Source organism: Anomaloglossus baeobatrachus, chromosome 5 (assembly GCF_048569485.1).
Source record: "Anomaloglossus baeobatrachus isolate aAnoBae1 chromosome 5, aAnoBae1.hap1, whole genome shotgun sequence".
NCBI classification, from domain to species: Eukaryota; Metazoa; Chordata; class Amphibia; order Anura; family Aromobatidae; genus Anomaloglossus; species Anomaloglossus baeobatrachus.
This window is the reverse complement of record NC_134357.1, coordinates 315,935,379-315,963,326: the sequence shown is the minus strand read 5'-3', so window position 1 is coordinate 315,963,326 and position 27,948 is coordinate 315,935,379. Positions and strand designations below refer to the sequence as shown.

Here is a 27,948-nt window from a genome sequence, read left to right as displayed (position 1 = left end):
CACCGCGCGAAGCTGATTGCTGGAGACTGTATGATTGACAGGCCTCTCAACCAATCAGCTGCTCGATCAGCTCCGTATATCGATTAGAGGAGGCGCACGACCGAGCGGCAGCTAGGAAGGATGGAGCGGGAAGTCAAACCGGCGGATTTTCGGAAGGTAAGTACTCCATGGCTCCACGTCTCAGGGAGCCGGTACTGAGCGGAAAGTGAGTGCATGTAGCGTCTGCATGTCCTGATAGTACACATGATGGTTTACCAATCCCCCATAACAGTGACCTTTGCGCTGCCCCTGTCTCTAGCTTGTAATCCCTGCGCTTGAGGTAACAGCATGCTTTTTTTTATTATTTTTATTTAGCACAGTGCTTACAAGCTCAATAAAAAAAGAAAAGCTTGTAAGTTAGGCTGCAGGAGTGGTCGGTCTCCTAGGCAATGGGCTGTAAACAAAACAAGTGGTACTGTACTATCTCAAAAATGGCTGCAAATTTTAACCCCTTAACGACTGCGGGTGGTAATATTACGTCCCAACGGTTATAGTCTTAGAGGGGTTATTCGGCTTCTTTTGCTTTTTTTTTTTTTTTTTTTTGTAATGTCACTATTGGGCTACATTGGGGCAGGTAAGTAGATAGTGACTACCTACCTGCCCTGCTGTCAGCCCCTCTCCCTCACCTAAGAGCTGTCATGTGACTGCTCCTGCCGTGATTTTGCTGCTTCCTGTGATTTCACGATGACAGGGTCAGGACCTTGTTGACGGGCATCAGGGCCACTTCATGTTGCCGCCCTGCTGGGTGGGTACCGAGCATGGAGTCCCCAACCACCTACCCTCGCACCCTCCCACACATTCCATAGTGCAGTGGTCTAAGATGCTGCCGGTATGCGGCCCCTGATTTTTCTTGCAGCACGCAGGCAGTGGCCCCCTTGCTGATCACTTCCTGTGCTGGGGCTGCTGACAGCGCTTTGTAACAGATTCCTCAGCTCTGTGCAGATGGGAGCTCTGTATACAGCTACTGCAGCCGCCAGTCAATCAGAGGCAGCAGCTGATCACTGGAGAAGCTGTATAGAGAGCTTGGCCCTGTGCAGCGCCTGGGAATCTGTCCTCTCGTGTAAAGCACTGTCAGCTGCGGCCTCTGCATCGGCAGCGTTCATCAAGGGGGCTGCAGCTGACAGCGCTTTATATAAGAGAACAGATTCCCCTGCACTGCTCAGATGGGAGCTCTGTATACAGCTACTGCAATGATTAGCCACCGGCCAATCAGAGGCAGCAGCTGATCATTGTAGTAGCTGTATACAGAGCTCCCATCTGAGCAGCGCAGGGGAATCTGTTCTCTTATATAAAGCGCTGTCAGTGGCGGCTCCTGATGCGTCTTGCAGCATGCAGGCCTGTGGCCCCCTTACTGATCGCTGCCTGTGTTGGGGCTGTGCAGTCAGCGCTTTATAACAGAGAACAGATTCCCTGGCACTGCTCAGATGGGAGCTCCGTATACAGCAGTAGCTACTGCAATGTTAAGCCACCGACCAATCAGAGGCTGCAGCTGCTTAGCGGAGAAGCTACATAGAGAGCTCGTCCTGCACAGCGCCCGGAAATCTGGATTTGTCTTTTTTTTTTTTTGCATGTGTGAAATATGGCAGAATAGGGGACACTACTAGATGATGGCAGAGGACCAGGAATGGGGCCATTACTATAGGATGGGCACAAGGATGGGGCATAGTACTATATGATGGGCACAAGGCTGTTCACAATACTACATTATATGTGCCCATATTGTGCACATATAGCAGAGCTTTTTGCTGGGCAGAATACTGACAGCCAATGAGTGTGCAGAGGGTGGGGCTGGACAGTGAGGCCGGGCGGTGCCAGCTCTGACTGACGTTTGGCAACCAAGGAAACAAAAATGTCATGTTAGGTTGTGCTGCATGTAAATAAAGTGGCTGCAGAGAACAAAAGGGATAATTCAAGAGGAACAAAAGTTAGAAAAAAAAAAAAAAATAATGTAGGGTTGTTTTATGACAATACAGCACAGATTAGCTGAAATCATTTTTTTGGAGTTTGTTGTACAACTCCTTTAATATTGGCCAGGGGAGATTGGTGCACATCTCAGCTAATTTATACAGCTGACACGTGTGCCTGCCAGGCACGAGCGGAATCGTTATCTGCCCGTGCCTTTTAACCCCTTAAATGGTGCTGTCAATAAGTGACAGTGCCATTACAACCATGATCACACTGAAACTTTAACTACAGGCCAATACCGGAAGTGACATTATCACGTGACTTCTGGTGGTTGTCATGGTAGCACAGGGTCATGTGATGACTTCTGTGCTCACATGACTAAGAATTCACTGGCTGTGTGGACAGTACAATAAAATATAACCTTTATAATTAAATACTATTAAAACATTTTTGATAACAATTCCACCCAATTTTGAAGCCTATCTGAAACACACAAAAATAACTGGGTTCAGAAAGAAGAATAGCAGGTAGACTGGTAGTTGTTATCTCAGTCAAAGCTGCTACAGTTAATTCTATAAAATATGTCAAGGCCTGAACAATAATATTTAATAATAAAGGTTATATTTTATTGTACTGTCCACACAGCCAGTGAAGTTTTAATATTAGTGGCCGATTTGTAGGTCGATACAGTGACTCACATGACTAAGGTCCTGTCCACAAACAGCTGAGTACAGGCTGTTACAAGAGATGACCATTTCTCCCGATTAGAGCACCACCACTCAGACCGGAAGAAATGCATGAGTGATCAGACTGCTGATCGTTATGGTCCCCTTGGGGACCTAGTAAAATAGATTAAAAAAAAGTTTTGAAAAAACAAACCTAAAAGTTCAAATCATACCCTTTCGCCCTATTGAAAATTAAAGGGTTAAACAAATAAAAAATATACACACATTTGGTATTGCTGTGTTCAGAAATGCCCAATCTATCAAAATATAAAATCGACTAATCTGATTGGTAAATGGCATAGCGACAAAAAAATTCCAAACGCCAAAATTAAGGGTTTTGTTTTATCGCCACAAATTTTACGCAAAATGCGATAACAGGTGATAAAAACGTAGTATTTGCGCACAAATGGTACCATTAAAAACAATCAGCTCGAGACACAAAAAATAAGCTGTCGATGAGCCATAGATCCCAAAAAATGAGAACACTATGGGTCACGGAAACTGGCGCAAAATGCATCACACCCATACATCAGTTTTACCATATAGTGAATACAATTTTTTTTGCAATTTTTCCAAATTTTGGATTTATTTTTTTTTTACCGTTTTCCAGTACACTATATGGTAAAACTCATGGTTTCATTTAAAAGTACAGCTTGTTCTACAAAAAAATGAGGCCTCACATGGCTATATTGACTGAAAAATAAGTTACGTCTCTCGGAAGAAGAATGGCGAAAAAAAAAAACGGAAAGTGAAAAATCAGCTGGTCCTGAAGGGGTTAAGAGGCAGTAAATTGCAGAAGCGCTTGTTTTTACACACAGTATCAATATCTGTCTTTGAAGAGGGGAGGAATAACTCTGGCCTAAATAGGGGCTGGTCCTGAAGGGGTTAATGGCCACTCTTTCTCTTACAGAGCGTAGTCACCAAACTGCTGCAGATGCACCTGGAAGAAGAGAAGACGAGATGTAAGGACCAGTTATTCCGTACACAGCAGATAAATGGCAGCCGACCTTCTTCTGCAAAACTGCGATTGGTCGGCTGAGACTACAAATGAATAGTGTGATGGTTGAATATATACCTATATATTGATGGATTAGCCTCATGATTATACCTGTACAGAATGGCTAAATAGTGGATGTGAGGTAAATCCGGAGATATGACGATAAATTATGATATTCAGTCATGTCAGTCAGCCCTCCTGATGTCACCCCCCCCCCCCCCTCCCTTCACACACACAGAGCTGCTTCTCAGATGCCCAACATCTGGAAAGGTGTCAAATCCCAGCAACACATCCAAAAGCAATCTCCTATGATATGGAGATTAGGTGTCCTATCAGGCCTTTACAACAAAGGGAGAGGAAGACTCCCTGGGGGGTTGTGTCCATTCATCAAAGCGAGTGGACAGGGACCTAGCAAAACCAAAAGGAAGCTAGTCTCAGCAGGAGGGCATACTGCTGGCTCCGTAATATCATACACAGTTATGATATTACCGTGCGTCTCAGCCATACACCCCCTACATCGTTAGAATCGGGACTTCGAGCCGAATCTCTGCATATCCTCGAAGTCTATGTGGCGCCCTGGGGCGGCAAGATATAGAGAACTGCTAGTAGGAGTCCGGTAAATGAGTCATGCTTGGACTCAAAATGCAGAGGGGACCCGGGTGGATCTGATGACACCAGAACCGTCCCGATCGGACCTCCCAGTGTGGAGTTGCGGGTAATAGTCCCTTCTGGGATATTACTCTGACTCAAGGCAGGGGGAGTGGCAGTGCTTCCCTCTGAGGTCACGAAGGTAGGAGGGGACAGGGATTCGGCCAGGTTGATAACCACAGTTCGGACATTTTAGCTTGTTCTTGCTCGGGGGTCTTGTGTCTGAGAACAGATGTGAGGAAGTTCCTGGAAACCTGGTCGAACAGCACCCCCCTGTGATCAGACGCACAAGGTAACTGCTGGAATTGTATGCCTGTTTGTAACCCATACCTTGCCTGTAAATGTACTCTGACCTAACTGTATATTCTGTAAATTCCCTATTGTATATATTGTAGTTTCTAGTGTGGCTTAGGCCGATTAAATTATATAATTAATCTTGGGCTGTTCTGTTATCTCGATCTTGAATCCCACGTCGGTGTGTTCGGTTAATAGTTACCATAAATCGGTTGGTGGCAGCGAGTTTGTGCCAAGGATCATTGTGGGGCGGCCAGTGAGATTCGGGGAGTTTTTTATATATTCCGTCTGCGGAGGTCGGGGGAATATATACCTTACTCTCACCGGGAGCCCTTCAAGCATCGGCACAGTAGAATAGCGGCCTCCTTGCTTATTGTCGGGCAATTCCATAATTGGCTTGACTATAAGAGGGGCGCTAGAGAGTGCGTCACGTGCTCTGTCTGTCGGTCGGGAGGTATAAAGGAGGGGTGTGACTCCTGCTTGTTACCCCCCCTGATCGTGACATATTGGTGGCAGGCGGTGGGATTTCTGAGTGACTCCCCCGGCTGTTCATGACAGTGGGGTCATTTGGAAAAGTACAAAATCCCCCACCATGAATACCAGAAAGGATCCATCACAGAACTAAGAAGTACGATGTGACCTGTATCACACTAATAAGTCTAACCCCATGGATGTCACATAAATGCAAAAAGATAATCATGTGTGATCTATTGATGGGCTATAGAGGGAAGATATGCCGGCGGCTGTAATACACCCATATAATGCCAAAAGGTGTCAGTCTCCGATAACCCCAACAACTATAGGCCACAGATGTTTGCAGAATGAATAGAAGTATAATAATGACCTGCAGCAGGTATGTAGGGCTCCTTATAATCCACACTGGCGCTATCCTGACCCTAAATCCTCTACTTTACCCTAATAATGTGCCTCATTGCGCGTTGCCCATCTCTCACTTGAGTCCTGTAAGGGTATGTGCCCACATAGAAGATTCTCTGCACACAAAACTGCATGTTTTGGCAAGAAAAAACGCAGGAGAAAAAAATGCACATTTTTAATTACATATCTTTGTCGCTCCATTGGGAGACCCAGACAATTGGGTGTATAGCTTCTGCCTCTGGAGGCCACACAAAGTATTACACTTTAAAAAGTGTAACCCCTCCCCTCTGCCTATACACCCTCCCGTGGACCACGGGCTCCTCAGTTTTATGCTTTGTGTTGAAGGAGGCACACACAACCAGGTGTTGGATCTCTCTCCCCCGCCTCCACCTGTAGAGGAGTCGGCTTCTCAGCAGGAGAAACACCAATTTCGATTCCCCAAACGTACGCGCACATCAGCTTTTTCGTCCTACGCCATGAACGCCGTCCTGGACTCCACTAGCCGTACGGCTGTAGCATCTGCTAACTCCGTGGCAGTCCGCAGGGCCATGTGGCTGCGCGAATGGAAAGCAGACTCTGCTTCCAAAAGGTTCTTAACTGGTTTGCCTTTTTCTGGCGAACGTTTATTTGGCGAATGATTGGATGAGATTATTAAGGAATCCTCGGGAAAGGACTCCTCCTTACCCCAGTCCAAACCTAAGAGACCTCAGCAGAGAAAAATCCAATCGAGGTTTCGGTCCTTTCGTCCCTCCGCCAAGCCCCAATCCTCTTCGTCCAACCGGCCGGAGAAAGGCCAGAGGAACTCCTATGCGTGGCGGTCCAAGTCACGCCCCCAAAAGGCCGCAGGAGGCACTGCCTCCAAGACGGCCTCCTCATGACTCTCGGCCTCACCTAGCCACATCCTCGGACGGTGGCAGGCTCTCCCGCTTTGGCGACGCCTGGTGGCCACATGTTCAAGACCGGTGGGTGAGAGACATTCTGTCTCATGGTTACAGGATAGAGTTCAGCTCCCGACCTACGGCTCGTTTCTTCAGAACCTCTCCACCCCCCGCACAGGCCGAAGCACTTTTTCAGGCAGTGGACGCTCTAAAGATCGAAGGAGTTGTGATTCCCGTTCCACTTCAGGAACGTGGTCGCGGATTTTACTCCAACTTGTTCGTGGTGCCAAAAAAGGACGGGTCATTCCGTCCCGTTCTGGACCTCAAGCTACTCAACAGACATGTGAGAACCAGACGGTTTCGGATGGAATCTCTCCGCTCGGTCATTGCCTCAATGTCACAAGGAGACTTCCTAGCATCGATCGACATCAAGGATGCTTATCTCCATGTGCCGATCGCACCCGAACATCAACGTTTCCTGTGTTTCGCCATCGGGGACGAACACCTCCAGTTCGTGGCATTGCCTTTCGGCCTGGCGACAGCCCCACGGGTTTTCACCAAAGTCATGGCATCCGTTGTGGCGGTCCTGCACTCTCAGGGCCACTCGGTGATCCCCTACTTAGACGATCTCCTAGTCAGGGCCCCTTCTCGGGTGGCGTGTCAACAAAGCCTTACCGTCGCTCTGGCGACTCTCCAGCAGTTCGGGTGGATCATCAATTTCCCAAAATCCAAGTTGACACCGACCCAGTCACTGACTTACCTCGGGATGGAGTTTCATACCCAGCCAGCGTTAGTCAAGCTACCGCGGGACAAACAGCTTTCTCTGCAGGCGGGGGTGCAATCACTTCTTCGGAGTCAGTCACACCCCTTAAGGCGCCTCATGCACTTCCTGGGGAAGATGGTTGCAGGTATGGAGGCAGTGCCGTTCGCGCAATTCCATCTACGGCCACTCCAATGGGACATTCTTCGCAAATGGGACAAGAGTGCGGCTTCCCTCGACAAGAACATCTCTTTCCCTTGCAACCAAAACATCACTTCAGTGGTGGCTGCTACCCACATCTCTGTCTCGGGGAAAATCCTTCCTACCCTCAACCTGGGCCGTGGTCACCACGGACGCGAGCCTGTCAGGTTGGGGAGCGGTTTTTCTCCACCACAGGGCTCAAGGAACCTGGACTCTGATAGAATCGTCCCTTCAAATCAATATCCTGGAGATAAGGGCAGTATATCTAGCCCTATTGGCTTTCCATCGGTGGCTGGAGGGCAGACAGATCCGAATCCAGTCGGACAACGCCACTGCCGTCGCCTACATCAACCACCAAGGTGGCACTCGCAGTCGTCAAGCCTTCCAGGAAGTCCGGCGGATTCTGCAGTGGGTGGAAGCCACAGGCTCCACCATCTCCGCAGTTCACATCCCGGGCGTAGAAAACTGGGAAGCAGATTTTCTCAGTCGTCAGGGCATGGACGCGGGGGAATGGTCTCTGCATCCAGACGTGTTTCGAGAGATCTGTCGCCGCTGGGGAACGCCGGACGTCGATCTCATGGCGTCACGACACAACAACAAGGTCCCGGCCTTCATGGCACGGTCTCAGGATCACAGAGCTCTGGCAGCGGACGCTTTAGTCCAGGATTGGTCGCAGTTTCGACTGCCTTATGTGTTTCCCCCTCTGGCGATGCTGCCCAGGGTACTACGCAAGATCAGGTCCGACTGCCGTCGCGCCATTCTCGTTGCTCCAGACTGGCCGTGGTGGTCTTGGTATCCGGATCTGTGGCATCTCATGGTGGGTCATCCGTGGGCACTTCCAGACCGCCCAGACTTGCTGTCACAAGGCCCGTTTTTCCATCTGAATTCTGTGGCCCTCAACCTGACTGTGTGGCCATTGAGTCCTGGCTCCTAGCGTCTTCAGGGTTATCTCAGGATGTCATTGCCACCATGAGACAAGCCAGGAAGCCAACGTCCGCCAAGATCTATTACAGGTCTTGGCAAATCTTCCTATCCTGGTGCACTGATAACGGCTTTCCGCCATGGCCGTTTGCCTTACCCACATTCCTTTCATTCCTACAATCTGGAATGGACAAGGGTTTGTCCCTTGGCTCTCTCAAGGGCCAAGTATCGGCGCTATCCGTGTTTTTTCAAAAGCGTCTAGCCAGGCTTCCGCAGGTCCGCACGTTCCTGCAGGGGCTCTGCCACATGGTCCCACCTTACAAACGTCCGTTGGAACCTTGGGATCTTAACAGGGTCCTGACGGCTCTTCAAAAGCCGCCTTTTGAGCCGCTGCGGGAGGTCTCTCTCTCCCGTCTTTCGCAGAAGGTGGCCTTCCTGGTGGCAGTCACATCACTTCGGAGAGTGTCTGAGCTTGCAGCGCTGTCATGCAAAGCCCCCTTCCTGGTTTTTCACCAGGATAAGGTGGTTCTGCGTCCTGTCCCGGAATTTCTCCCTAAGGTGGTATCCCCTTTTCATCTAAATCAGGATATCTCCTTGCCTTCCTTTTGCCCTAATCCAATTCACCAGTGTGAAAAGGATTTGCACTCTTTGGATCTAGTGAGAGCACTCCGGTTCTACGTGTCTCGCACGGCGCCCCTGCGCCGTTCAGACGCGCTCTTTGTCCTTGTCGTTGGCCAGCGTAAGGGCTCTCAGGCCTCCAAGTCAACCTTGGCTCGGTGGATCAAGGAACCGATTCTCGAGGCCTACCGTTCTTCTGGGCTTCCGCACCCTTCAGGGCTGAAAGCCCATTCTACCAGAGCTGTAGGTGCGTCCTGGGCATTGCGGCACCGGGCGACGGCTCAGCAGGTGTGTCAGGCAGCTACGTGGTCTAGTCTGCACACTTTCACGAAGCACTATCAAGTGCATACCCATGCTTCGGCAGACGCCAGTCTAGGTAGGCGAGTCCTTCAGGCGGCAGTTGCCCACCTGTAAGAGGGGGCCGTTTTCGGCTCTTTTGATTGAGGTATTCTTTTACCCACCCAGGGACTGCTCTTGGACGTCCCAATTGTCTGGGTCTCCCAATGGAGCGACAAAGAAAAAGAGAATTTTGTTTACTTACCGTAAATTCCTTTTCTTCTGGCTCCTATTGGGAGACCCAGCACCCACCCCTGTGCCCTTTGGGCTGGTTGTTCTTTTGTGTACACATGTTGTTAATGTTGAATTGTTCTTTTGGTTCATGGTCTTCAGTTCTCCGAACATCCTTCGGATTGAATTTAACCTAGACCAATTTATAAGTTTACTCCTTCCTGCTTTTGCACCAAAACTGAGGAGCCTGTGGTCCACGGGAGGGTGTATAGGCAGAGGGGAGGGGTTACACTTTTTTAAAAGTGTAATACTTTGTGTGGCCTCCAGAGGCAGAAGCTATACACCCAATTGTCTTGGTCTCCCAATAGGAGCTAGAAGAAAAGGAATTTACGGTAAGTAAACAAAATTCCCTTTTTTTTTCATGGGTTTTTACATCATGGTGATAATATTATTATTTATAGAGCAAAATTAGTTCCATAGTGCTGTACATGAGAAGGGGGTTACATACAAAATACATATATAAGTTACAGTAGACAGACTAGTACAGAGGGAAGAGGACCCTGCCCTTGCAGGCTTACATTCTATAGGATTATGGGGAGGAGACAGTAGGTTAATAAGGATTTCTGCACTGTACCCCCACAATCGCCCCCGGGTCTCCGACTAATGTTACAGCTGAGATGTGGCTCTCACTGCCAGGAGCAGTAACCATGCTGCTCTTGGCAGTTTAACACTCTAAATGCTGCGATCAATCGTGGTTGTAGTATTCAGGAGGCAGGGAGAGGAATCACTTACCTCTCCCTTTCGATCAGGTGCCTGTAATGCGATCACAGGGACCCGATTGTTAGCATGGTAACCTTGGTACATCACCTTGACGACCCCGGGTTACTGAGCTACATATCGCCTCATAGACCATGCCTGATGAATGGGTGTGTCAGTGGTGCGAGTGCAGCACTGACAGATCTAATCCATTGTAGAGATTGAGCACTGCACTGGATTAGATCAGATGTAGGAAAAATGCTGGAAGAATTGACATGGTGCAGATAGTTTTTTTTTCTGCAAGAAAATATGCAAGGAAAAAAGAAGCAATGTGGGCACAGCAAGTCAGGATTCTTATAGACTTTGCTTGGATGCGTTTTTCCTTGCGGTATTGATTAAAGTATGCATGAAAACACAGCGTGTGCACACCGCTTAAAGCCTCTCCTCCACCAAAAGTTAAAATTAAAAAAAGGTACATCACTCATCACAGGAATAGGCTGCAAAACCACAGACTTAAAATGGTTGACATTTTTATTGCAACAAGATATTTAAAAAATATCAACGTGCAGGAAAAGTACAACAAAAGCATCGGCACATGGAGCCAACATATACAATGTGTCCACCGCCATTAACTTGAGAACAGCCACCTATAGCGCCACCTGGTGGGAAAACAACGGAGTTAGCATCTTTATCTCGAAAACTGAACAAGATAGAGAAAAAAAGTGAATTAAAAAATTGAAAGGCATCATCAATTCAATACGAATCAACACCTTGCATACAGAAATACTATGCTATGAAAACCATGACACCCCCCCCCCCCTCCCCCAAAAAAAACAAACATTAAATGCTGGTCACGCATATGGCACTCACGTAACATTGATGCTCAAAGTGGCCACCGTCGGCTGCAATGCACATCTGAACTCTGGACAGCATACTGTATCATGCTGCACGTTGTGCAATATGGTAGGTGACACGTTTGCACAAGCATCTGTGATATGTCGTCGTAGGTCCTGCAATGTTGGTGGAGGGGTTGCATACTGTTTGATGTGACCTCACAGAAAGAAGTCCAGTGGGGTCAGGTCAGGTGAGCGTGGAGGCCACTCAGCACAGCCACCATACCCAATGACTTGTAGGAAGGTCTCCATGAGGTATTGCTTCACGTCCGCAGCCTTGTGAGTTTTACACATTCTAATCAACGCATTTCTGTATACAAGATGTCGATTTGTATTGAATTGATGATGCCCTACAATTCTTTCATTCACTTTTTTTCTCTCTCATTCCGTTTTCGAGATAAAAATGCTAACTCCGTTGTTTTCCACCAGGTGGCGCTATAGTTGGTTTCATTGCGTTGGGTGTGGATACTTTACTATACCTAGACACCACTTCTATGCCTGTAGCTGCCGCCGTTCTCAAGTTAATGGCGGTGAACAGGATATGGGTGGACACACTGTATAAAGGACCATACAGCACATACACAAACTAAAGCGCTGGGGGCTTGAGTTACAGAAGCGTCCTAACGTTATATAATCCATTTCACTGTTGCCATGCCTCACAGTATTAGTCAATCATATAATACACAATATGACATATACCTACTGATAGATGCAAGCAGTGCCCAGCGTGCATTACACATGATGCTTTATCAGGGGAGCAGCACTGCTCTCCAGCCCTCTATTTATCTGCCCGAACCTGTGATAGACATCTCAACACAGGGAAGATCATTGCTAACTGTACATCTAATTATAATATCTAGTGAATAAGTGCCTACATTATAGCCTCCTTAGAGAACCACATGATTGATGTGGGAGGATGCAGGGGGCGATTTTTTTTTTTTTTTTTTTTTTTTTTTTTTTTTTTTTTGGCCTCCACATCATTGTTGAACCCATTGCTGGCAAATGGAATGATCGTCTGAAGACATCAGAGCCATTTTGCCCACGCACACTTTCCTTTTTTAAGTCCCCTTCCGTCAGTCGCCCTCTCCATACATAGTGGATGTCAGCTGTATTCTACTGCTGCCCACAATGAGTTTTTGGTGTTTTTTTTTTTTTTTTTTTAAGCTGCGCATTTTCACTGCGTCAAAAACGCAATGTCATACAGAATCTGCGAAATGGATGGGAGTTCTAGAAATCCGCCTACTCTGCTTCTTTTTTACTCAGCGTAAACTGACTTGCGGTGCGTGGTTGAAATCCGCAACTTGTGAATTTCTCTTGTGGCGATGCTGAGTTTTATGTGCAGATTTTCCCCATAGAATTGTATTAAATGAGGAAAATACACAGCTAAAAAACACGTTTTTAGCGCATTTCAGCTGTAGAGACACAGTAAAAACACAAGTAATCCATACATGAAGTTTTAGCAAAGCCAAATACCAGGAAATATAAAAAACACAGGATTTTAACTTAAAGCACCACTCCAGCTTTGTTTTTTATTCCACTCCAGCTGGCAGTGGTGTTTTAAAGTGAATCTGTCAGCAGGTTTTTGCTACCTCATCTGAATGCAGCATGATGTAGGCAAAGAGATCCTGAATCCAACAATGTATCACTTAGATTACTGGATGCAGTGGTTCCGGCACAGAGTTTTTAGTTGTAGTAGAGCTGAGAGCTGCCCTGCCCACACCAAGCTCTGTATGTACATTTTTATAGACAGTGATGTGCTAATCACGGCAGGGGGCGTGCCTGACTATCTACCTCTACTAACCTTGTCTGGTAATGATAATCTCCTGAAACTAAAACAAACATTGCAGGTAAACAACTGCACACGTGATAAGAAATGCTTCACTGAAATCTGTGTGTTAACCTCTACAGCATGCTATCTTCAGATTGCATACCAAAACCTGCTGGCAGATTCCCTTTTAATCTACGTCCCCTGGCCCCAGTCTTATACTCGGCGTCTTCATCTGTTTTCAGCGTTGCTTCCGTTGATCTCCAGCAGTTTGCAACCTAGCAGCTATTCCAGTGTTCCATGGTGCAAGCTGGAGGTCACAGATTAATAACAAGTCTATGAAAGCCACGTTCTGGCTCTCGTTTTTATATTGGGAGTTTGTAACGTAACTTCTGATTTCTGGCCATTCAGAAGTTAGTCACAAGATGGATCCGTGGGACCGGTCCAGAGCAACTCTGACAAAAGGCGCAAATGCCGGAGGGTGAGTATAAAAGTATAAAAGGGGACTTCTGTTTTAAAGCACCATTCCAGCAGTGGTGCTTTACAACATGAGCTTCCAAAAAGAAATGAAAAACATGATAAAAACGGACATGTACACTACAGTTCAAAAGTTGAGGGTCACGTAGATATTTCCTTATTTTTTAAAGAGAATCACATTGCTGTACCGGTGCAGGTTGGCGGTCTGGGGGATGATGAGGCGGGAGGCCATGAGGAAGTGCAGCACGCCGAGCGGCCATCTGTGCGCAGAACGCGGCGCCCAGTCCCAGTGTCTGAGATCAGCACCTATAGCCCGCGTCCTGTCATGTACCTGGAGCCGCCGTCACCTGCCCTGCACCGCAGTCATCTGCATGTGTGCCCCAGTGCCGCTCCTCGCAGCCTGCTACGACACTTTGTGCAGGTCAGTCGCCGCTAACTACTGTCCTGTCCGCTCCCGCCCCGGGCTCACAGGTGGCCTGACATGTTCCGCTTCTTCACACTCAGGCCTATACCATTGGGGGGGAGAGAGCTGTATACCCTTGGGGGAAGGGGAGCTGTATAACCTTAAAGGGAGAGCTGTATACCCTTGGGGGTAGGGGAGTTGTATACCCTTTGGTGGGAGGTGAGCTTGTATACCCTTGAGGATGAGCGCTGTATACCCTTGGGGGGAGGGAGGCTGTATACCCTTGGGGGGGAAGTGAGCTGTATACCCTTGGGGGGGGGGGGGGGAGAAAGCTCTATACCCTTGGGGGGGGGGGGGGGGAGCTGTATACCATTGAGGGAGGGACAGCTATATAACCTTGGGGGGGGAGAGAGCTGTATACCCTTGGGAGGAGGGGAGCTTTATAACCTTGGGGGGAGCAGAGCGGAGCTGTATAACCTTTTGGGGAAGAACAGCTGTATACTCTTCGGGGGGAGGAGAGCTGTTTACCCTTGAGCCGAGCGTTAGCTGGCTGAGAACAGCTAGTATATTTATAATATGCTTGGTATTGCTAGAATTATGCAAACCTGGAAAATCCAGTTACCTAGCCCTTTTTACCACCTAGTGAACTTTGAAAGTTAACTGGCCGAATTGCATTTTTTTTTACAACACTCCAACCCCCGTGGAATTTTAATTTCCTGATTTATTTTATTTTTTTTTTTTCAGTACATTTATATAGTAAATGGTGCCATTCAAACCTCTAACTCAGGGGTGCGCAAATAATTTTCCCATGGGGCCGCATGAGAAGTTGTGATGGTTTTAGAGGGCCGGACTAATATAATTAACTCGGTTCTACATACACATATATATATATATATATATATATAATCACATACGCGCATATATACGGTGTGTGTACTACACCACTACACCCCTATATACACCTGTATTATACTACACCCCAAATATTTGTCAACAGTTAATCCCCCCCCCCATTGCCCCCGCAGGTTAGTAGTAACCACTCACCTGTCTTCTTATTGTCCCCTCCTCAGGCACCTCTGTACGTTCCCCCTGTTGAGCTGCTTCTCCTTCACATGCCCAGGCTGCGCCGACGCTGTATTCCTAGGAGCCGCTGCTTCTCTCCGTGCGGCCCCGGCTGCTGCAGCGTCTTCTGCTGCCGGGCGGGCACTTTTCAAATGACACACGCGCGCCGTTCTGATGATATCAGGGCGCGCGTGTGTCACAGAGAAAAGCTGCTGCAGGGAACAGAGGAGAGATTCCTGCGTTCCGCTGCGTGCACTGACTGTGCGGAGCTGCAGGATCTGTCCTCTGTTTCCTACCCGGCACGCAGCGTGTGATGAGGGAAATCTGACCACGGGCCTCCCGGAGCCTGGAGCTCCGGACAGCAGGTCAGATTGCCCTCATCAGTGACCGGCCAGCAAGGACGCCCTGAACCAGGCGGGCCGGTCACAGAGAGTAGGCGGGCCGGATGTGGCCCGCGGGCCGCCCCTTGCCCAGGTCTGCTCTAACTTATCCCACGCTATAACGCCATACAGTTATTTTGATAGAGAAATAAAACATGTATGGCACTTGGAAGTTGGGGTGTAAAGAAACAAAAAAAAGAGTATTATTCGAATGTACAATATTACTTTGGCTTGTTGGCCGGACCATAAGGATGATCAGCCACATTGTAGCTCTTCTCATCTGTGCGTGGCCACCTGTATTCCTTTCTCGCCTTTTCATTGGGGGACACAGTGTGTTATATGTTGTCACCAGGGGTGGCTTGACACTAGGTTTAAAAAAGAGTTAGCTCCTCCTCCCACAGCATATAACCCCAGCTAGGCGGGAACTAGCTCAGTTCTTTTTAGTGTCAGCAGGGAGACTGACACGTCTGGCCTGAGCCCCAGGCCAGCTCATGTTTTTTTGTTTATTTCTTTTTCTTTGTGATTTTATTCTATTTTTGACTTTGGGGCAATACCAGGGTATGCTCACCCTCGTTCCCCCCGCTTACGGGCAGAGGAACCCTGGCGTGCAAAAGCCGTCAGTCTTCCCTCGCGCCCAAGTGGTCGGGTCTGCGTACCCCTCCAGGCTCCCTGGAAGCACCTCACAAAGGTAGCTCCAGAGTGCTAAGCAGAGCCCAGCACCTGCTAGCCTTGAGCTGAAGATGCGTCCCCGAGATCTCCGCATCCCAGGACCGACGCGTCTTCAGACGGAGCAAGAGCAGGTAGGGAGATGACGTGTACCCGTCCCCTGCATGCAACCAGCGCCTGAGGAGGCGCCGGTGGGGCTATACAGGCCGTGTTCCCGGGGAAGCATCATAAATTTAGCTCCCGGTGTCGGCCTGCATTCTTAGCAACGCCCCCTCCACTGCTTCAGAAGCCGCTCCCTCTAGTGGGCCGTCTCTCCCCTCCATGCTGCCAGAGAACGCTGGACGCCATTACATATGGGGAGCAGACACGGGTGAGATCGCCTCCTTGGCTCTGCAACTCTGCAGCACTATATACCGCTCTGTTCAGCGGTATATCGCTGTCTTTCTAGCGGTGTGTGCCTGCTGGCTGGCGGTGTATATCAGCTTTTTGCGGTATATACTGACTGTGTCTGCAGGTATATACCGACTGTTTGGCAGTGTATGCCACTTTACTATTGGTATATACCAGCTCTGTATAGCAGTCCCTTTCTAATACTGCTAGTAGCTCCTCACCCACAGTAGTGTAATACTGCTAGAGGCTCACAGTTCTAATTGTACGTTTGTTGCTGACATGCGTAAAAACCGCAAGGGTGATAAAGCTTCCCAGGCATCCTCTATGGACCTGTACTATGCTTGTACCATATGTGGAAGCTCGTTTCCCAATGGTCGAAGCTATCCACTCTGCCGGAGCTGCGATGCCCCTACTACAGTGTCACAACAGGCGTTGCCGGACCAGGGGGTCGTGCAGTCTGTGGGTTTGGCCCCGGCCACCATTCAGGCAGCACCCCCGTCTGATGAGGCTATCCCTGCATGGGTTCTTCTGATGTCTAAAAGGTTAGATGACCTGGCCGCTCAGATATCCCAGCCTTGCACAGGCTCCCGCAGCCTCCCCCCAGCTCAGGTCCCTCAGAGGAGCCCGCCTTCGTCTGGTGTATCATCCCCAGTACGTAAAAAGGCTATCACCAAAAGGCGCCATTGCGACCGCTCCACCTCGTCTGACTCACACGATGCTCAGTCTGACTCAGGCTCCGTGACCTTTAGTAGTCACGATTCCCGAGACTCTGACTCTGATTCAGATGTACCTTCTGAGTCTAGGCATATGGAAGACACTTTAATAGTGGCTGTCAATCACTCTCTGTCGATTTCTGATCATCCCTCGGACCCGACTTCTCAGTCGGCAATCAAGCGAGGGAAGAAGCCTCCTAAGTCCTTTTGCCCAGGATCCGATTTTTCATCAAATCATATCTAAACGGTGGGATCACCCTGATAGGAGGTTTAATAAAAAATCCTCCTCTTCATTCACTTATCCCTTTCCTTCGGAAATGGTTAAGCCCTGGTCGGTACCCCCCGTTGTGGATCCGCCAGTATCCAGACTGGCTAAACACACGGTTATGTCTGTTTCAGACAACGCGTCTCTCAAGGACTTGTCCGACCGCGCAGTTGAGGCTGCGGTCAAATCTATTTTCCAGGCTTCAGGCTCCTCTCTGCGCCCCCTGTTTGCCATGACATGGGTGGCAAGAGCTATGAGCGTGTGGAGTAGGAACCTGCCCAAGTTGCTTCGCCCTTGCAATATTCCTCCAGAGGCTCTTGAGATTCTTGATTTGTTCTCTCTCGCCTCTAATTATTTTCTTCACGGCTCCCTAGATGCAGCTAGCTGGTCAGCCCTAACGGCAGCCAATGCTGTCTTCGCCCGCAGGGTTCTGTGGCTAAAAATATGGAATGCGGACAGTGCCTCCAAGAAGTCCCTGTCCATACTTCCCTTCCAGGGTCTTCGTCTCTTTGGTGAATCCCTGGACAAACTCATATCTGAGGCGACGGGTGGTAAAAGTACCATTCTACCACAAAAGCGGCCTGTAGCCAGAAATTTCAAAAAATCTTCTTGGCGCAGGCAGTCCTTTCGGCCTGCCCCCCAAAAACCATCGGCCCAAGGACCGTCCCAACTCTTAGATCGAGGATCCGGGTCCCTCAAGGGGCTCTTCTTGTCGTTCCCACTCCAAGCAACCTAAACCCAAAGGACCTCGCTCTGTACAGGCCCCCTCAGCATGACGCCAGGTATCCCGCAGATCCGACTCCTGTGGGAGGGCGGCCTTTGCTTTTTCGGGATATCTGGTTAGACCACACTCACGATGCTTGGGTTCGAGAAATCGTCACCTCAGGTTACAAGATCGATTTCCATTCCCTGCCGGCCAACAGTTTTCTGCATTCTCGTCTTCCAAAGTCCAAAATGCAAAGCCAGGCCTTATTTCAGGCCATAGCCTCTTTACAGAAAGCAAACGTTATCATTCCAGTGCCCCTGGAACAGCGCGGCAAAGGTTTCTATTCAAACCTTTTTGTCGTTCCCAAAAAACATGGCTCTGTCCGCCCTATCTTGGACCTCAAACGGCTGAACAAATTCGTACGGATTCGAACTTTGCGAATTGAATCATTGAGAGCAGTACTAGCCGCCATGGAACCTGAAGAATTCCTAGCTTCCATAGACGTTCAAGCTGCTTATTTACACATTCCCATATGTGTCTCTCATCAACGGTTCCTTCGCTTTGCCGTAGGACACCGTCATTTCCAATTCAGGGCCCTCCCCTTTGGGCTGGCCACTGCGCCTCGGGTCTTCACAAAGGTCATGGCGGCCGTCATGTCCATTTTACACCCCAGAGGTATCCTGGTCGTTCCCTATTTGGACGACCTTCTTGTCAAAGGGAGCTCTCTTCACGTTTGCTCAGAAAGCGTGCAGATTTGCCTAGACATGCTGTCAAGGCCAGGGTGGCTTATCAACTTCAACAAGTCATCCCTCATTCCTCATCAGCGCATCACCTTTCTAGGTATGCTGATAGACACGGCTCAGTCCCGGGCTCTTCTTCCAGAGGACAAGAGGTCTTCCCTGATCCGGGCCGCCCAATTCCTCCGCTCTCGCCGTCACACATCCCTTCGGAATGGAATGAGTGTTAGGCAAGATGGCGGCGGTCATAGAAGCCGTTTCCTTTGCCCAATTCCATCTGCGCCCTCTACAACTGGATCTTCTATCCTCCTGGGACAAGAATCCAGCTTCCCTGGACCAGTCAGTCCGCCTATCTCAGTCTGCGCTCGGCTCCCTCGTCTGGTGGACTCAAGTCTCATCCCTATCTCAAGGGAAGTCCTTCCGCCCGGTCCACTGACAGGTAGTCACGACGGATGCCAGCCTGATAGGCTGGGGGGCGGTGTTTCTCCACCACACTGTTCAGGGACGCTGGTCTCCTTCCGAGCGCTCTTTGCACATCAATGTTCTGGAGATCTGAGCCATATTTTTGGCCCTTCAGAATTTTCAACCCTTACCATTGGGCCTCCCTGTTCGGATCCAGTCAGACAATGCCACGGCCGTGGCTTACATCAACCGTCAGGGAGGAACTCTCAGCAAGACAGCGATGAAGGAAGTATCCAGGATTCTTCTTTGGGCAGAGAAGCACATCCCCCATTATTTCAGCTGTCCATATCCCAGGGGTAGACAACTGGGCCGCAGACTTTCTCAGCAGGCAAGGTCTAGCGGCAGGGGAATGGTCCCTCCACGACGAAGTGTTCCATTAGATCACTCTTCGTTGGGGACTCCCGGATGTGGACCTCATGGCGTTTCGAATGAATGCCAAAATACATCCCTTCATATCTCGGTCGAGAGACCCGCTAGCGCTCGGCTCCGACGCCCTAGTCTTTCCATGGTCGCAGTTTCGCCTGCCCTACATCTTCCCTCCGTTTCCTCTCATTCCGAGAGTAATCAAGAAAATCAAAGCAGAGGGAATCCCGGTGATCCTCGTGGCCCCGGACTGGCCCAGGAGAGCCTGGTATCCAGAGCTCCTCCAACTTCTCAGCGACACTCCCTGGCGTCTTCCCGACCGCCCGGATCTTCTGTCGCAAGGTCCAATAATGCACCAGAATACAGCACAGCTGCATTTGACGGCGTGGCGCTTGAATCCCTGATTCTAACCAAATCTGGTCTTTCTTCCAGGGTAGTTCATACCATGCTTAATGCTCGGAAGCCTTCCTCTGCCAGCATTTACCACAGGACCTGGAAGACTTATCTTTCCTGGTGTGACCATCATAATTGGTCGCCCCTGTCCTTTTCAATCCCTAATGTTCTTGCTTTTCTGCAAGACGGTCTGGACTCGGGTCTTGCTCTCAGTACCCTTAAAGGACAAGTTTCTGCCTTGTCTATTTTTTTTTTTCTTCTTTTTTTCTTTCCACCTCAGGTCCGTACCTTTCTTCAAGGGGTAGCGCATTTGGTCCCTCCTTATCGCCACCCCTTAGATCCCTGGGATCTGAATCTGGTTCTGGGAGTCCTTCAACTTCCTCCTTTCGAACCTCTGAGAGAAATCTCTCTTCAACGACTGTCTTGGAAAGTTGCCTTTTTAGTCGCTATTACCTCTATCAGGCGAGTTTCCGAACTGGCAGCTCTTTCCTGTCGCTCACCTTACCTGATATCCATCATGATAAAGTGGTCCTTCGGCCTTCCCCCGCCTTCCTTCCGAAGGTCGTATCCTCTTTCCACCTGAACGAGGATATTGTGTTGCCGTCATTCTGCCTGGCCCCGGTCCACTCCTTTTGAGAAAGCCCTTCACACTCTCGATCTTGTCAGGGCTCTGTAGATCTACATCTCCAGAACAGCGCCATTGCGCAAGTCCGATGCCCTCTTCGTCCTCCCAGTAGGACACAAAAAGGGCAACCCGGCGTCTAAATCCACGATTTCTCGATGGATCAGGACTGCCATCTGTGAGGCATACAAAGCACGAGGTGCCGTTCCCCCCCTCAATCTGTGCGGGCCCACTCTACACGAGCAGTGGGTGCCTCCTGGGCTATCCGCTATCAGGCTTCGGCGGCCTAACTTTGCAAGGCCGCTACCTGGTCCAGTGTGCACACGTTCACAAAATTCTACAGAGTGCATACGCATGCATCCGCGGATGCTGCTCTTGGAAGACAAGTCCTTCAGGCGGCAGTGGCCCATTTATAAGTGGCCACTGCTTGGTTCTTGACAGTGTTTTGATATGTGTTCACTGCAGTTGCAGTTGTTAGTCAGCTCTTAGTCTGATGTTATACACTGTTAATAGTTCAGTTCCCACCCAGGGACTGCTATAGGACGTCCCACTGTTTGTGTCCCCCAATGAAAAGGCGAGAAAGGAAAGGACATTTTTGTGTACTCACCGTAAAATGTCTTTCTTGGAGTCTTTCATTGGGGGACACAGCTCCCGCCCTTGTGGTTTTGGTAGTCCTTTTCCTACTGCTTTTACACCAAACTGAGCTAGTTCCCGCCTAGCTGGGGTTATATGCTGTGGGAGGAGGAGCTAACTCCTTTTTTAAACCTAGTGTCAAGCCTCCCCTGGAGACAACATATAACCCACTGTCTGTGTCCCCCAATGAAAGGCTCCAAGAAAGACATTTTACGGTGAGTACACAAAAATGTCCTTATTATGAGCACATTCACTCACAGTACGATCTTTTTGGGATGATATGCATTATGTTTTCAAAAGTTTTTATTAATCTCTAATAAAGAATCAAGTTTTATTAGTTTCTTAAATTTTTGAATATAGATTATAATATATTCTTTCTTGTATTTCAGTCAGCGGTGACTCCATACAACTTATGAGAGAGCTACTTAGAGTATTTGTTCATGGTAAGTACAATAGCCACTGCCAGACTCTGTAATGTTACTGTACCCAACGCCCCTGTCTTATCAACTTGTAATAACTCAGTGGTTGGAAAAATTCCTTTATGAGACCCACAACTCATTATAGGCACCTCCCAGCAGGGGGCAGTATGCTGTCATTGATAAAGATAATTTTGTAATGGAGACTTAGTAATCACATAGTTTGTAAGAAAAAGCTGTCCATCCATGCAGGTCACCCTATTCTCCCATAATGTTGAATCAAAAGGAGATATCCTGCATGAGCTAAAAGCTGAATTTTTAAGGGGAAAAAAAATTCCTCCCAAACTTCAATGATTAAACAAGTTATCACCAGGAGCCATCACTTTTAAGATGACTATGAGCAGAAAAGGCATCCAAAACCCTTTTAACCGTGATGACTCCTTTCAGCATAGTCTCACTGAGCTTAGTCAAGCTGGCACTGTATTATGACTGCTAAGGAGGAAGAAAATACTATGTGGTGTCAGGCAATATTACTCCTATGTAGTTGGAATCTTCCCCGGGTTAAGTTCTTTAGGGAACATAAATTCAGTGCAGATGCGTTTGTGCTGCACCGGTGTCCTTGAGTCCCACAGTGACTGTCGCCACCGTAACTGGTTGCAAGTTTTCACAGGACCACCCACCGGTACCACCCACAAAAAGCACAGCTGCACCAAGCCCTTTGATGTGGAGTTCCTCTTATACCACAGATGAGGCTAATATGTCCCAGTTAGTTCTAGGTGTAGCACCAGTGGATATCAGATGTGGCGAGACCCCCTGCTAACTTTGCCTTTCCCAAAGATCGTCCAGCAGCGGCATTGGTGGTGATTGTCGGCTTACCTCCCTTTCCAGCTGGCAACGGTTGATTTCTGTATCTCGGGTGTATGGTTGGCCTCATAGGTATCAGCAATCTGCGCTGTTCCCTGTCATCACAAACTGAAATTAAAAAACGCTATTAACCTACAGAAATGGAGTTAATCTGCAGGTTACCATTATAGAGTTCTGAACCTGCCCGGCGCCTGAACATTGAACACTGCTGTTGGGAGGAAATTAGCTTTATTCCTCCCAGAAGTGTTCTGCTTTCAGTAACAGGTGGCACAGGTTTAGTCACTGCTATGTTGTCACGTCTCCACCAGAGTTGACTTCTGCTTCAAACACCAGACGCCTCCGCGTCACCACTATGGGCGGCGCTGGGGACGAGGGATCAGTCAGTGGCTCTGCTGGGCACAGGCTCCGCTCATCTATTAGGCTGGGTTTCACTAGGACCTGCAGTACCACTGGTTGACTGTGGTGGTGTGTGCCTTCCAGCTGGAGTACCTACCTTTCAGCTGGGGCCAATGGGAAGGCACCACACCCGTCTTATGCTTTATACCTTCTGCTGACAGGTGCCAGATATAGTCCTGTAATTCCCTGCTAGACTGGTTCCTTGCTGTTTGTTTGTATTCCCTTGTATTGACCTTAGCTTGACCACCTGACCACTCTTCTGCCTGCCGTTCCTGTACTTCGCTGCTAGTTCCGGTTTTGACTCTTAAGGCCCCGTCACACTAAGCAACATCGCTAGCAACATCGCTGGTAACGAACAACTTTTGTGACGTTGCTAGCGATGTTGCTGTGTGTGACATCCAGCAACAACCTGGCCCCTGCTGTGAGGTCGTTGGTTGTTGCTGAATGTCCTGGGCCATTTTTTAGTTGTTGCTGTCCTGCTGTGAAGCACAGATCGCTGTGTGTGACAGCGAGACAGCAACAACTAATGTGCAGTGAGCAGGGAGCCAGCTTCTGCTGAGGCTGGTAACTAATGTAAACATCGGGTAACCAAGAAGCCCTGTCCTTGGTTACCCGATATTTACCTTTGATACCAGCCTCCTCCGCTCTCACTGCCTGTGCTGCCGGCTCCTGCTCTGTGCACATGTAGCTGCAGCACACATCAGGTAATTAACCCGATGTGTGCTGTAACTAGGAGAGCAAGGAGCCAGCGCTAAGCAGTGTGCGCTGCTCCCTGCTCTGTGCACATTTAGCTGCAGCACACATCGGGTTAATTAACCTGATGTGTGCTGTAACTAGGAGACTGGGGGCTGGTCACTGGTTGCTGGTGAGCTCACCAGCAACTCGTGTAGCCACGCTCCAGCGATCCCTGCCAGGTCAGGTTGCTGGTGGGATCGCTGGAGCGTCGCAGTGTGACAGCTCACCAGCAACCTCCTAGCAACTTACCAGCGATCCCTATCGTTGTTGGGATCGCTGGTAAGTTGCTTAGTGTGACTGGACCTTTAGCCTGATATCTGACCACTCTCCTGCCTGACGATTTTTGTCCCTGTTCTACTTTCTGGATTTGACCCTGCCTGGTTACTGCTATTCTCAGGACCGTAGTCTCCCGCAGGCAGCGATCACCTGGGCCCTGTTGTAATTACAAATCCCTATATAAGTGTTAAAGGGTTGTGGCGTCCGGGTTCCTGCTTTGTGGCCGGTTACCTCTATTCACCGATTCGGAGTCCGTGGCTCCAGGCAGGCGTCACATTTGTGTATTGAGAGTGGTGGCTGTAATCGTGTCTCCCTCACTGACTGACAGCAGGTTCTAATGTTGAACGTCTGTCAGTCAGTGCGGGGGATGTGATTACAGCCACTACTCTCGATACATAAAGCAGTGACAACCTGCACCACCACATGACTGTAATCAAAATGCTGCCAGGGTAAATAAAGTTAATTTCCCTCCAGCAGCGGGGTTCGATGTTTAGGGACTGGGCAGGTTGAGAACTTTATTAATCTTCAGATTAACCCTGTATGTACAGGTTAATAGCTTTTTTTCATGTGCTAGGTTCCCTTTTAACCAGTAGTCCATCACTAACTGTGCCAATTAAAGGGAATCTGTCAGCACGTTTTTGCTATGTAAGCTGAAGTTTTGTCACAATCCAATCTTTTGTTTATTTGCTATTTTTAAGCAGCAGGACACTTCATACAGTATTAGAACCTTACATGCAGAGAAGTTTGACACGCCACCTGCTGTGATTGACACGTCACTGTCAATGCACAATCTCTATTGAGAGCCTGGTGTGGACGGAACAGCTCGCTGGGCTCAGCTACATGACTAAAGCTAAAAATTCTGATTTTGTCAGAACTGCTGCAGCCAGTAATCTACATAATACAGAATCTCTTTGTCTATATCATACTGCTCTCAGATGAGGTAGCAAAAACCTGTTGACCGATTCACTTTAAGTGCTGTGTCGACACGTAAATTACACGTGTGTGTGTGTGTGTGTACACTTGCTCACAGTGGCCCTCCACAATGTGATCATGGGGGAGCTGATAGGTTTTCACAGTAGCTGAGGAACTGATGAAGACCCCTGTGCCTGCCATCTTTACCCTCCTTTGAAGCTCAGCCTTTTTCTGTTTTTCAGTATATTGTATGTTTTAAATGAATTGTCTCATTCAAAATTACAACTCCATGGAAAACACAAGCCCTTATGCGACTATGTTGAAAAATGTATGGGTGTTTGGAGGAAAGAAAAAGAAAATTGGCCTCAGCGAGAAGAGTGTAAAGCAGCAGTGTGCAAGGCATCACTGCTGGTCCATTCTAATGGAGAAGATCCTTCTAATTGATTGGACCAAAGCAATCTAACGCTAATTACCTAAACAGTGGAAAGGTGGAGTTCTGATTTTTGAGAAAAGACCTTTTAATGTGAAAAAAGTAGCCATTTTTGTCCACCTAGATTACCTATTCATGGATTTGTGTGAACATGGTGCAGTGGTCAGGTGTTGCTATATACTTAACAGATAACTAAACCTTGAATATGATTTTTATGATTTTTTTTTTTTTTTTTTTTTTTTTTTCTTCCAAGTTTGGAAGGCAATTTAATAGCCTGTGAATTGGTGAGGGTCCAAGTCTGCAGTGCGCATACAAAGTGAAGTATATATTAAATACTGTAGAAGGCATTGGTTTTCTATTGAATCTGTACACCATTCTTTTGCACCCCTGTCTGCTGAGCTGTTAGCTGTGTAGGGGGTCTATAATTCAACTGGTGGTGCCCTGAGGACCCAGACCCCCACAGATCAATTAAAATGCTTGCCAAATATGCAAAAATCATATTCAAAGCTTAGTTACTATTTAATGCATGTATTCAAATTCATGGTAAATCATCCTGAAAGGTCGGGATAAGCTCCTTCAAAGAGTTGTCAAGACTGTGACTGCAGACTCTTGAATCCTCACTTTGCGCATATTGCGCACTGTCAGGATTCTCTGTTGCGGCCATTTGACTGCAGGTATATAATTTTGCATACTTCCAGCAACATCCTGACTAGACATATTCGGCCTTGCTCAATTTACTTGTATTGAGTTTGGCCGTGCATGTCTGGTCGGCATGTGACTGTGTTTATACAAATCACATAGTTGCTTTCACGCACTGGAGAATCCTGACAGTGCGCACTGTATATGGTATGAGGATTCACAAATGTGCAGTCACATAGAGGGATAGCAGACCTGAGCCCCAAGCCTGGACAGCCTTTTTAATTCCACCCATGGATCATGCATCTATTTTTTTGGAGACTGCAAGATGGAGATGTCTGTAGCCAGTGACTGCAATGAATTACCTGTACTGCATTGGTTTCACAGAGGCAGCTAGTCGAGCAGCACGTCAAGCCCTGGCTGAAGATTTGCCTGTGGTGGACATAGAACATGTGGAGAAGATCCTGCCTCGATTGGTAAGTGTCAGGCCTCTCATATTATAACACATAACAAGTTTAGTATCTGGTTCATTAAAGTGATTTCTTCTTTCTTCCAGTTGCTGGACTTCTAGATGGGGCATTTTGTGCTATTCGCGTTTACTGATCACCTGTACCAGACTAAGTGCACTGCTAAGGATATCAAGTCTGATCTTGTCATTTTCTATAAGACCTAGGACTATATTCCCAGTAAATAACTTTTCACCATAGCTTTTCAAGAAAAAGCCATAACTAGACTTGTTCCAATTCTCTGGAAACCACAAACCTTTCAAATTCGTTTATTAAACCTGTCGGCCAAGAGCTAATGCCTTGTCATAAATTTTCCCAGCTTCTCACCAACACCACCCCAGATCTGGTAATAAACACACCATTACTATGTCTATGCTTTTTCCGTCAGCTCGTCTCCACAGCTGCCAAAGCCAACATCCATGGAGAAGTGTGGTTGTCTTCCATATAACTACCTTATTAGCACTTGCCTGCTGGAGTTTTTGCTAGTTGTTAACTCGTTATCTTCCAAACCTGGATGCAAACATTTTGGGATTCCGTGCAGAAATAGTACAGAAGCTATTGTACGTGCTGTATATTCCCCAGTAGATGGCGATATTCTATTGTATTAATAATGGCGGAAACTGTTGTGTAAACCAATTTGTAATACTGATGTAACATTCAAAGTGAAAGTTCACTAGAAATGGAAATTAAAGTGTTCTTTCTAGTTCTTATTCACTTGGCCAGGACTTTATCTCCATAACAAGCATGTATACACACCATTCAGCATTACCATTATAACCCCTGACATTCGGAGTGGATCATATTGATTGTAACGACTGCACCTGTCAAAGAGGTGCAGTCGTTACATATGTGTTGGGTAGATCATTGGGTGTGGGTACATCATTGTGGTGTGACTTGTCTCATGCTGACCTCCCACCACTAACGAAAGAGCCTAAAATGAGAGCTTATTTGGAGACATGAGGGCCATCTTTCTCAAGACACGTATCCTAGGCAAGATACTGAAACAAACCTGAAATATGCTGCAAAATTGTCTTACCGTGATTACTGACTTCAACTTTAATTTGGCTGTTGTATTCTTTCAAACCTACCACCACTTCCTATCTGCAGTGCACTCTATCCACATTGTGGAGACACGGGGGTCAGTGGGTGCTCTCGTCCGCTGGCCCGGCCCCCTTTAGGTAGACAGCATGGCCTAGGGCTCATCCCAAATGAACGCCCAACCTCCTTAACCGTGGGCAGAATACTACACAGACAACACAGAATGTAACACATACCCAGCAAAACCACAGAATGTAACCGGCAACCGTTTCTCACCCTTCTGCTGGTTCACCAGGGATTTAGAATGTCCGTGCCTCAGAGCGTCCAGGGCTACTTACTCCAAACCAGCAGCACCCTGCTTTCGGCGGGCACCCACTGAGAATGGAATAACGCCAAATTTAGGAAGCTGGCTGAGGGCCACAAAGCCTGTAGTCAGGTGATGAGATTGTCCCAAGCTGGATTCCTTCCTTAGGTAGTCCTTTATATCTCAGCCGAATCCTTGCATTCGATGCTGAAGTCCATGTAGTATAAAAATAGCAACAAAAAGAGGAATAAATATCCTCCAAAAATTAAGTATTACTTACAGCAAAGATGGGCTGCAGTGTGTACATCGCCCAAGCCAAAAACTAATAAAGCAAAGAAAATTTTTAGGATCAGCTCACCTCTATATTTGTTGTGGCCGGT

General features: G+C 48.1%; 1 protein-coding gene across 1 annotated transcript; it reads left to right on the top strand.

Annotated features, from left to right (window-relative positions):
• Positions 1-69: 69 nt before the first annotated feature.
• On the top strand, positions 70-26,936 carry CENPX (centromere protein X). Its single transcript, XM_075347520.1, has 5 exons — positions 70-156; positions 3,580-3,631; positions 21,445-21,498; positions 26,108-26,196; positions 26,277-26,936. The coding sequence occupies exons 1-5, from the start codon at positions 121-123 to the stop codon at positions 26,289-26,291; spliced, it is 246 nt and encodes an 81-aa protein (XP_075203635.1). The 5' UTR covers positions 70-120; the 3' UTR covers positions 26,292-26,936.
• The last annotated feature ends 1,012 nt before the right edge of the window (positions 26,937-27,948 follow it).

Bases quoted from the DNA above. Each gene is read 5' to 3' on its own strand.
- CENPX (XM_075347520.1), top strand. From the start codon at position 121: ATGGAGCGGGAAGTCAAACCGGCGGATTTTCGGAAG. The intron at 157-3,579 runs GTAAGTACTCCA...TTTCTCTTACAG, and splicing joins AACCGGCGGATTTTCGGAAG to AGCGTAGTCACCAAACTGCT. The intron at 3,632-21,444 runs GTAAGGACCAGT...CTTGTATTTCAG, and splicing joins GGAAGAAGAGAAGACGAGAT to TCAGCGGTGACTCCATACAA.